The sequence below is a fragment of the Mus caroli genome, unplaced genomic scaffold (assembly GCF_978045245.1).
Source record: "Mus caroli unplaced genomic scaffold, Mus_caroli_1 scaffold_10, whole genome shotgun sequence".
Classification (NCBI taxonomy): Eukaryota; Metazoa; Chordata; class Mammalia; order Rodentia; family Muridae; genus Mus; species Mus caroli.
In genome coordinates this window covers 126,000,699-126,012,262 of record NW_028227265.1, presented here as the reverse complement: position 1 = coordinate 126,012,262, position 11,564 = coordinate 126,000,699, and the positions used below count along the sequence as shown (strand labels likewise).

The window sequence follows — 11,564 nt, the reverse complement described above, 5'->3', positions numbered from 1 at the left end:
TGCCCTTAACAGAATTTAGAGTAGCCACAAAGCAAACCTCTAGTCGTGTCTTCAAGAGAGTTTCTGGATTAGGTTAGTTGAGGAAAGAAGACCCTAAATGTGGTTGGCACAGTTTCATAGGTGTAAAGGTGCTCTTAATGGCTGAGCTGTCTCTACAACACTGAACTGTTGAGTTTTTATGAGCTATGTACTTCTCATAGTGATGTGCCTAGTAACTAACACAGAGGTAACCTTGCCATCTCCAGCAGTTATCATGAAAGGGGATGCTTGGAGAAGGGCCAGCAGAAGGGGATGCACTAGAAAGAATGACTTCATGAAGATACCATAGCAGCTGTGTCATACCTGGTGCAACATACCTGGAAACTCGGGTAAGAGGATGGAGAATCTAAGCCTAGGCTGAACTACCTAGTGAGTACCAGTTTTATAGAACAAGACCCCCAACATGAAAAAGCCAGAATGAAAGACAAAACATGGGACTGGAGAGGTGGCTCAGCTGTTAAGAGCACTGACTGATCTTCCAGAGGTCCTGAGTTCAATTCCCAACAACCACATGGTGGCTCACAACCATCTGTAATGGAATCAGATACCCTCTTCTGGTGTGTCTGAAGATAGCAACAGTGTACCCATATACATAAAATAAATAAATTAAAAAAAAAAGAAAGACAAAACATAATAAGACACTTGAGCAGACTTTCCTGATGTTTGAGTGACACAGAAAACATGGATGGTGGGACTGAAGGTGGCTCATTGGTTAAGAGCACCAGCTGCTCATTGGTTAATTGCACCAGTTCAATTCTCAGCACTCATGTCTAGTGGCTCACCTGTAACTCTAGCCCAAGCGGATCCACCGCCCTACCTTCTGAGCAGACTGCACTCACATACACAAACACACAGAGATATGAGCATAGGCACCTAATTAAAAATTAAAAATCACTCATGCAGGAGAAATGTCTCAGTGGTTAAGAGCACTGTCTACTCTTCCAGAGGACCTGGGTACCTCAATTCTCATGTGATCCCACGTGGTATCTCACAACCAGTTGTAACTCCAGTTCCAATGGCCCTTATGGCACTTACATCCATGTGGTACACAGATATACATGCAGGTAAAACACCTATACGCACAAATAAAAATACCTAAATTTTTTTTTAATCTTTAAAGTAGTTGAGATAAAAAAAAATAGAAGACACTAGTTGGAAAGAGGCATTGAGATGGGATGTTAAGTGTGGAATAGTCCTAGGGCTCCAGGGACAGGAACTATTCAGGTCATATACGGCCATATATATACACACACACATTATATATATACACACATTATACATACATACATATATATATATATATATATATATATATATATATATGCGCTAGGCATGATGGTACATGCCTTTAATTCAGCATTCAGATGGCAGAGGCAAGCGAATTTCTGTGAATTGAAGGCTAGCCTGGTCTATGAAGAGAGTTTCAGGACAGCCAGGGCTGCAACACTGAGAAACTGTCTAGAAACACACACACACACACTGTTTTCCTGCTCCTAGAGTTGTGAACCACTCTATGTGAATAATGCTGGAAATCTTACTCTGTTCCTCTAAAGGGAAGCAAGAGAGTACTTAACTGCTATGCTGTCTCTCTCTTCAGGGCACCACTCTCCACTTTTTTTTTTTTTTTTTTTTTTTTTTTTGAGAAAAGACTTCTGGGGGCTGGAGAAATGTCTCAGTGGTTAAGAACACTGACTGCTCTTCTGAAGGTCCTGAGTTCAAATCCCAGCAACCACATGGTGGCTCACAACCATCTGTAATGGGATCTGACGCTCTCCTCTAGTATGTCTGAAGACAGTTAAAGTGTACTTACATATAATAATAAATAAATCTTTTTTTTTTTTTTAAAGAGAGAGCCAGGCATGGTGGCACACGCCTTTAATCCCAGCACTCGGGAGGCAGAGGCAGGCAGATTTCTGAGTTCGAGGCCAGGCTGGTCTACAAAGTGAGTTCCAGGACAGCCAGGGCTATACAGAGAAACCCTGTCTCAAAAAAACAGAAAAAAAAAAAAGAAAAGAAAAAAAAAAAAACAAAGCAAAAGCGTTTTGTTGTTGTTTTGTTTTATTTATTTGTTTAAGATTATTTAGTTATTTAATGTGAGTACACTGTTGCTATCTTCAGACACACCAGAAGAGGGCATCAGATCCCATTACAGATGGTTGTAAGCCACCATTTGGATGCTGGGAATTGAACTCAGGACCTCTAGAAGAGCAGTCAGTGCTCTCAACTGCTGAGCCATCTCTCCAGCCCCATTTTGTTTTATTTTGTCTACACACATTTACTTAATGCAGGTTGCTGGGGGTACGTACACATATCATGTCTCCTGGGTAGAGATCAGAGGACAACTTGTGTTGTTGGTTTTCTCTTTCTACAAGGTGTGTAAGGAGGGGGATTGAACTCAGGTCGCTGTCAGGTTTGACAGCAAGCATCTTTACTCACTAAGCCATCCTTCTGGCTTTTACCTCTTTTTTTTTTTTTTTTAATTTAAACTCACTGTGTAGATCAGGCTGGCATGCTTCTCCCCTCTGAGTGCTTAGGTTGAAGATGTGCACCACCATGCCTGGCCACATCACAATCTTTTCAATTGTGCCAAATTGGGCCAAATGTTCCTGGGTCCTGTCTCTTAGCAACAGACCATCTATCTAGTTGAAAGTCAAAACTGGCCGGGCAGTGGTGGTTCATGCCTCTTAACCACTGAGCCATCTCTCCAGCCCCAGGAACATTTTGTTTTTAGTTGCTTTTGCTCCTGCCTCTATCTCCCAAGTGTTAGGAAGTGATAGGATTGGTCAGTGGATAAACACACCTCCTGCCAACCTGGTAACCTGAGTTCATTTCTTGGAACTCTTATGAAAGAAGGAGAACGTTGACTCTCCTGTGTTGTCTGTCATCTGACTTGCACATGTGGGCACTCACTGAAGCCTTCTCTACAATAAACACATTGTTTAAAAAATATTTATTTTATGTATATAAGTGTTTGCTTACATGTATGTATGTGTGCTGTGTGTATGCCTGGTGCCAGAAGAGGATGTTAGATCCCTGAAACTGGAGTTACAGAGGGTTGTGAGCTGCCATGTAAATACTGGGAACTAAATCTGAGTCTTCTGCAAGAGTTGCCAATCCATCTTAACAGCCCCATAAATGTAATTTTTAAAAAAATCAAGGTGGGGGGGGGCTGGAGAGATGGCTCAGTGTTTAAGCACAGTGACTGCTCTTCCAGAGGTCCTGAGTTCAAATTCCAGCAACCACATGGTGGCTTACAACCATCTGTAATGGGATCTGATGCCCTCTTCTGGAGTGTCTGAAAACTGCTACAGTGTACTTACATATAATAAATAAATCTTTTTTTTTTTAAGGTGGAGGCAAAAGTATTAGAAGTTTAAGGACATCCTCAGCTACATAGTACATCTGAGGTCAACCTGGGCTACAAGAAATCTTGTAGAGGAGAAGAGGAGGGAAGGGAGGAGGAGACTAACACCTGTGTACAGTGAGACTGACCCCAAGGGGAAAAGAGGATGCTCTCTAGCAGGGGGTGTTGGGAGACTTCTGTGGGTGGCATGGACTCAGGCTGGGTAGTTTTAGGGAAAGTTATGGTTAGTGCAGTCTGTGACTGGGATTCCAGCTACTTTTATCTCAGCGATGTGGGTGGGTTGAAAGTAGTGTGGGCTGTGGCTGGCAAACGGGCAGTCATGTGTGTTATGGGGGAAAGAGGGCATGTGTGGTCATTGTTCTGGCTGCAACCTATTCTTGTGTCTATCTTAGTTCAGCTTTGGTCAGAGGGTAGCCTTGCTGTACCATTTGTTTTTCTTTGTGACCACTGTTTATACTCAGGCAGCAACATCCAGAGTCCAGCTGCCAGCTCCCCCTGGGCTTGTTTTCATTCCCCCTGTGGTGGAGGGAGCTGGGGCTTTAAAGTGTGGTCTAGAGCCTTCCTCGGTCCTGGCTAAGGTCTTCCAGAAATCAGCTCTTGGTCCAGCTTCCTGGACTGCCTCTGGCGTCACATGCCATTTGAATAGGAAGCTGAGAAAATGGAAGGATCAGAGGGCAAAAGGTTACCTAAAAATAGTGAAAGATTCTACTATCAACAAAAACTCTGTGTGTTGTGTGTGTGTGTGTGTGTGTGTGTACATGTGTGATAGAGACAGGGAAGGGGGAGAACTTGTACTTACACATATATGTGGACTACAGAGATTGACTTCAGGTGTCTTCCTCAATGGGTCCCACCTTATTTTAATTTTTTAAAATTGCATTTATTTATGTAGTGGTGTGGTGGTGTGTGTATATCTTCCATGTGGAGGTTAGAAAATAGTTTGATTCTTCTACCATGTTGGTCCTACAGAATCAGACTCGGGTCCTTGGTCTTTCAGCAAGCACCTTTACCCACTAAGCCACCTGGTTGGCCCTCCAACCTTACTTTTTGAGACACAGTCTCACAATGACCCTGGGAGCTCACTGATTCAGCTAGACTGGCTGGCCAGTGAGCCCTTGGATCTTCTTGCCTCAGCTACTTCAAAGCTAGGATTCTAGATACCCACCACTGAATCTGTCTTTCCACATAGGTGACAGAGATCTCAAGCCAGGTCTTCAGCTTCTGCAACAAGCAGTTTACCGACTTGGTCACCTCTCTAACCACCTGTCTTACCACAAACCATCACCCACTGAGCCATTTTGACAGCCGTAAACTTTCTGAGATAATACTAGATGAAGAAAAGACAGATGCATATTTAAATTGCAGGCCTTCTCAAAGCACACCCTCCCCTGGCCTCTTGCTTATATAATTTGAGTATCATGATAGCTGGTGTTTGAAACAAGATAGAGAAATGAAAAAGAAGGTAATAAATAAATAAAAGGGGGGCTGGTGAAATGACTCAGCGGTTAAGAGTGCCGATTGCTCTTCCAAAGGTCCTGAGTTCAAATCCCAGCAACCACATGGTGGCTCACAACCATCTGTAACAAAATCTGATGTCCTCTTCTGGAGTGTCTGAAGACAGCTACAGTGTACTTGCATATAAGAAAGAAAGAAAAAAAGAAAGAAAGAAAGAAAGAAAGAAAGAAAGAGAGAGAGAGAGAGAGAGAGAGAGAGAGAGAGAGAAAGAAAGAAAGAAAGAAAGAAAGAAAGAAAGAAAGAAAGAAAGAAAGAAAGAAAGAAAGAAAGAAAGAAAGAAAGAAAGAGAGAAAGAAGGCAAGGCAAAGGTAGGCAGAGACAAAAGAAGGCAGAGGCAGAGAAAATGACTGGGCCAAAGGCAAAGAAATTAAAAGAGGAAAAAATAGATTACGGTAGAGAAGGAGAATGGGAAAAAAGGAAGACTGGAGAGATAGTTCAGCACGTAAAAGTGCACATCCAAGCCAGCAGACCCTGGTTCTATCCCTGGGATGGAATAAGGAGAGAACGGACTCCTGGAACTTATCTACTGATTTCCCCATGCGCAACACGGCATGCATAGGCACTGAATCCATTTTTTAAAGAAGATAATGAAAGAGATGGAGAGGAAGGGACAGAATGGAAGAAAGATGGACAGATGGAGACAGAGATACAGATGGAGAGTCAAGATCGGGGTCGGAGAAGGGGCCCGAAAAGTCACATGGGTACATGGAGGGATTGGGGTGGCGCGGGTTAGTAGGGCGCAAACAAAGACTAGACGCGCGCCAGCTCGGGTGGCCCTGGTCGGGACAAAGGCTTGGCCCGGGGGGGGGGGGGGGGCGGCGCGGGGGCAGCGATGGCGCTGGCCGCCGAGGGCTCGAGCGAACTACAAGTCCCAGCAGCTCCCGCAGCGGCCCTCGGCCGGCCCCTCTCGCTCCCCGGGAGTGCCTGGCGGGGCCGCTGGGCCGAGGGGGCCGCCAGCGGGGCTGGCGATCGGTGGGGTTTCCTGCAAGCCAGGGGCGGGGAGACACCGGCTGGCCAGCGCGAGTGCAGCCAGGCCGGGCAGGGGCGAGGGGCATCGGGTGAGTGACCCCGAAAGCGGATCGGGCTGGATTGGGGAAGGCTGGACAAAAGGGGGAGGTGGTTGGGAGGAGACCCCCAACACTAAGAGCAGGGTGCAGGGCTTGGCCCCAGGCTATCTCTACGCACCCCTTGCAGAGTACATGGTGCCAGCGCTCGAATTGGGGGGTCAAGGTGGCGGACGCGGTGGGAAGGGGGTCCCGAGGAGCTCAGGCCTAGTACGTTTATCCGGCCAACGCCGGGACCACCCCCTAATCTACAGTGAATCTGAGATCCGGATGGGTGGAGGCGCCCGCTAGCTCGGGACCCACAGAACAGAACACCTCCTTGTTTCAGAAGGGGGTTCTTTTTGTCTGGAAACCAAGAGAAGCCTGGGGCATTGTTCTTCTTATGTGGGACTTTATACTCCATAGTGTGTGTGCCCAGGAGGGAGGTGTCATGTTACCTCAAGAACCCCAAGAAAAATCCCAGTTATTGTTATCTTCCACATCCAGTCTTAGGATGTAGAGCTCTGGAAGCTCATTTTCCCAAGAGATGATCGGTGTGCACCTGCCCTCTGCACGGGGTTTCATCTACGAGATAGATGTGAGTTTCCATTCAAGATGGGAGTTCATGAGGCTGCTTCCTTCGAAGCCAATCTAAAAATACCTTGTCTCCAGAAATCTGGGCGGAGGCCCCGGGGTATTGCCCACTAATCTCCAGCAGTAGGGCCTAGGCAGAGAAACTGCTGGGAGAAACTCAGCGCCCCTCTGTGTACTGTCTCCTTCCTGGCTGTGAGGCTGGGGTCAGGTAGGTCTCCCTAATCCCCGGGAGCCCAGCCCAACAAAGAGTTCACTTAGCCCCAAGGTAGAGAGGTGTTACTCTTTCTCCACATCTGCCCCTTTCCCTAAAACAGTCTTCATACCCTAATCAAGGAGTGTGTGGTTCAGGAACTCCCTTCCCTGGAGACATTCCTCCTCAGCCCTCTCTGCCCCACCCTCCAGTTCTCTCTGTAACCCCCCAGAGGGCCGCCCCCCAGCTATTGTCACCGGCTCTTCACCAAGGGGTTAAAATCCACAATCTTCTAGCCAATTGGAAAATTGCTATATTAACCGCTCTCTCCACCCTCTGGCTGTGGAGTTCTTAGAGATCCTTCCACCCCTTTCCCCAGAAGGGGACCATGTATGCACCCCTCCTTAGTTTTGAAAATGTTATTATTTTGTAGCCCAGGCTGATCAGATCTGCCAGCCTCATCCTCAAAAGATGCTGGGATAACAGATGTGTGCCACCACTGCTAGCTCAGGTTTCCACCCCCTGTCCTCTGGTTTAAGAGAGGACATATCTCACTCAAGCTGAGAGGTCTAGAATTCTTTCCTGGAAGCAAACAAGGATCCCTGCAGTTTTCACCGCGACGGAGAAGGACTACTAGGTATCCTTAACTTCCCATCCTTATCACTGCCCATTCTACTTCGGTAAGATAAGTCACGCACAGTCCCCTCTTTACCAGGGACCTCCAGATCTACCACTTTGCAGTGTGGGGCAAGAATTCAGACCATGACCTCATGAGGAAAGAAGAACCACAACACCCTTTCCCCCAGATTTAGGGTGTCAGATCTGAGAACCACCTTCCATAACACCCAAGTCCCCATACTACATAGAGCTCGGGATGGGGGGCTGGGATGCCGCGCAGAGGGTGGAGTGCTCATCTACCATGCAGGAAACCAGTACCACATAAGCTGAATATGCTTGTGCACACCCTGTATTTCCACACAGGAGGTTGAGGCAGGAGGATAAGTAGTTTAAGGTCCTCCCTGATTACGAGTTGAGAGACAGATGGAACTATGTTCAAAAAAAAAAAAGAACAAGATCCCAAGATGGCCCCCATCCAGGTTTGAGGTGAAAAGTGAGGGTCCCAGCATGTCGCACTAGGATCCTTCTCTTCCAAATTCTAGCTGGGACACCAGTTAGGACTCTTCCTGTGGTTAAAGTCAAGAACAGGAACTGTATACGTTCACCAGGGACTTTGGTGTGGCATGGCCAGTCCCCTCTCCCCGAGAACCTCCCTCCACCCACCTCCTGTCCTCATACTGCAGGTCCTGTTCCAGAGGCTGCAAGCAGTTCTACTTCCAGGATGAGGCGCTCAGTCCTGGTTAGGAATCCGGGCCATAAGAACCTTAGGCCCCTTTATGGAGACCTTCATTCAGACCCAGAAGACCTGGACCCCAGTCCCAAAGATCCAGATCCTATTTCTGAAAGCCCTGAGCCAGAGCCGGAAGACCTCAACACTGTCTCAGAAGATGGGGACGCCAGCTTAGAAGATCTGGACCCTGAAGCAGACGAAACTCCACGATCTGTCTTGGGGAAGCCAGACTTGGATTCCCAAGATCTGGATCCCATGTCTTCGAGTTTCGACCTCGATCCTGATCCTGACGTGATTGGCCCGGTGCCACTAGTTCTCGACCCAAGTAATGACACCCCTAGCCCTGCTGCTCCAGATGTGGATTCCCTTCCTTCTGGCCTCACTGCCACCCCCGAAATCTTGGCCACCAGTCCAGCGGTGCTTCCTGCCCCTGCCAGTCCACCTCGTCCGTTTTCTTGTCCTGATTGTGGGCGAGCCTTCCGTCGCAGCTCTGGGCTGAGCCAGCACCGACGCACACACAGTGGAGAGAAGCCTTACCGCTGCCCCGACTGTGGCAAGTCATTCAGCCATGGCGCCACACTGGCCCAGCATCGTGGCATCCACACTGGTGCACGGCCCTACCAGTGTGCTGCCTGCGGCAAGGCCTTCGGCTGGCGGTCCACACTGCTCAAGCATCGAAGCAGCCACAGTGGGGAGAAGCCACACCATTGTCCCGTGTGTGGCAAGGCCTTCGGTCATGGCTCGTTGCTGGCCCAACACCTGCGCACGCACGGCGGCCCTCGTCCCCACAAGTGCCCAGTGTGTGCCAAAGGCTTTGGGCAGGGCTCTGCGCTACTTAAACACCTGCGCACCCACACAGGCGAGCGTCCCTACCCATGCCCGCAGTGCGGCAAGGCCTTTGGGCAGAGCTCAGCGTTGCTCCAGCATCAGCGCACCCACACTGCTGAGCGTCCCTACCGCTGTCCCCACTGTGGCAAAGCCTTTGGGCAGAGCTCCAACTTGCAGCACCACCTCCGAATCCACACTGGTGAGCGACCTTATGCCTGCCCACACTGCTCCAAGGCCTTTGGGCAGAGTTCAGCACTCCTACAACACCTCCACGTGCATTCTGGCGAGCGCCCCTACCGTTGTCAGCTCTGTGGCAAAGCCTTCGGCCAAGCCTCCAGCCTCACCAAACATAAGCGTGTGCATGAGGGAGCTGCAGCAGCCGCCGCCGCCGCCGCCGCCGCTGCTGCTGCTGCTGCTGCTGCCGCCGCCGCCGCCGCCGCTGGGCTGGGCCTCAGGTCTGGTTTGAGCCCAGTATCTATGATGAGGCCAGGGCAGATCTCTTTCCTGGGTCCTGATGCTGTTTCTGTGCTGGAATCTGGCCTGGGCCTCAGTTCTGGAGCCAGCTCTGCCCGAAGTTCTGCCCCTACTTCTGTACTGGGTTCACTCCAAAATCCCATCCTTCAGACCCACTCAGGATCTATCTCTAGTCCCGATCTTGTTTTGTCTTCTGACCCTAAGCCAGGCCATGTTGCTGATCCTGATGTGGTACCCAGTCCTGACCAAGAATCTGATCCCAGCCCTAACCCCGATCTTGTCCCCAGTCCTGACCCCAAAGCCAAGTCCCAAACTGACCCCTGCTATCCGACTCACAACAGTTCCAGCCCAGCCCTTCTAACTGGAGAAAGTCCCAAGTGGGTAAAGGAGGAAGGGGCATTGCTGGGGCCTGATGGATAAAGGGGGCACTGGCATCTATGGTGATGTGAGGAAGGTATGTGTTATATTCACAGTAAAATCCTCCTGCCTCCTGGCTCTGTGTTGTTACTTGCCTGTTTCAGTTTCTCTTGCTGCTGGTGAGGATAGAGGGTGTGGTCCAGGCCAGGCAGATCTGTGAAGGCACAGGCTCTGGGCTTCCTAGCTTACCATACAGGGCCCCACAGAGAGTCTTTTCAACCTGTTATGTCTCTGCTCTCCTTGGTCTGGACACTAGTCAGGTCACACAACCTGTGTGGGCATTTTCGTTAGCTATTTGCTCCAGTGCTGGAATTTCTGGCATGATGATATTCCAGTGGGATGACCATAGGGGCTACTAAAGGACACCAGAGACAAGCCCACTGGATCCTTGGGCTAACCTCCTTGCCCTTGAAAAGCCACCGGAAGAGTACAGGTTTCATACTCCTGTTACACATTTTATGTGCTTAACGAACATCTGTTAGCATGTGTAGCAGTGTGGGCCTGTCACCTAAGCACTCTGGAGGTAGCAGCAGGGAGATTAGACTATGTAGTAAGCCTGTCACGAAAAGCTAGACTGTCATTTGGTGATTTATATTAAATTATTTTATTTGATATGTATAAATGCTTTGCCTGTATGTATATCTGTGTGCCGTGTGCATGGAGTGCCCACACAGAGCAAAAGAGGACATTGGAACCCTTATTATATATTTATGAGTTACAGATAGTTATAAACCATGATCTGGGTGAAAGGAATTGAACCCAGGCCTTCTGTAAGATCAGTAAGTACTCTTAACCATTCAGCCATCTCTTATATATTTGAAAAATACATTTTGTACGCGTGTCTGCGTGTATATGTGTGTGTCATAGCATCCGTGTGTGGAGGTCAGCTAACTTTCAGGGGTTGGTTTTCCTACCATAAAGGTTTTGGGTATTGAACTCAAGTCATCAGGTTTGACAGCAAGTGCCTTTACCTAATAAGTCATCTATCAGCTTGCTTTATTTTATTTAGATTTTTATCTTGTGTGTATGAGTGTTTTGCCCGCATGTAAGTGCATCATGTGCAAGCCTGATGCCTCTCTGGGAAGCCAAAAGATGATGCTGGATCCCCTGAAACTGGAGCAATGGGCAGCTGTGAACTACCATGTGGGTCCTATGTACTGACCCAAGTTTAGTCATTGAAACCATCTCTTCACCTTATGTGTTGGTTTATTTGTTTATTGAGATAGGGTCTCATTTTGTAACCCAGGCTGGCCTAGAATGTACTATATAGTCCAGGCTTGCCTCAATTCCCTGAGTGCTAGCATTACAGGTGTTAGCCATCATGCCCTAATAAACATATAATACTGAGGTCCCAGAAGAAAACAAGACCAGCACAGTTTGGACAATTCTAGTTTAAAAATATCTCAAAACCAAGGACAGAGGGTGGAACATTCTAAAACCGTAGCAAGATTTCAGACTCAGATGGAAGGATCACCTTTCCTGAGGAACATTTTTGCTTTATTTGGAGGGTAGGATATCACTACACAGACCTAGCTGACCTCAATATCCATCTTCTAAACAGCCCAACACGCTTAGCCCCCCTCTGTGTGTGTGAGTGTGTGTGTAGTGTGTGTATGTGGTATGTGTGTGGTGTGTGTGTGAGAGTGTGTGTGGTGTATGAGTGTGTGTGTGAGTGTGTGTGTGTGTGTAGTGTGTGTATGTGGTATGTGTGTGTGGTGTGTGTGTGTGTGTGAGAGTGTGTGTGTGAGTGTG

At 48.3% G+C, this 11,564-nt stretch overlaps 1 protein-coding gene across 2 annotated transcripts; it reads left to right on the top strand.

Moving 5' to 3' along the window:
- The first annotated feature begins 5,750 nt into the window (after positions 1 to 5,750).
- Positions 5,751 to 9,888, top strand: Znf358 (zinc finger protein 358). 2 transcript variants are annotated; one of them, XM_021170441.3, is made up of 2 exons: positions 5,751 to 5,976; positions 8,047 to 9,888. In XM_021170441.3, the coding sequence occupies exons 1-2, from the start codon at positions 5,751 to 5,753 to the stop codon at positions 9,813 to 9,815; spliced, it is 1,995 nt and encodes a 664-aa protein (XP_021026100.2). In that variant the 3' UTR covers positions 9,816 to 9,888. The 2 variants fall into 2 exon arrangements, with proteins under 2 accessions (XP_021026100.2, XP_085700369.1); XM_085844243.1 differs by lacking the exon at positions 5,751 to 5,976 and adding an exon at positions 6,175 to 7,382.
- Positions 9,889 to 11,564: the final 1,676 nt, after the last annotated feature.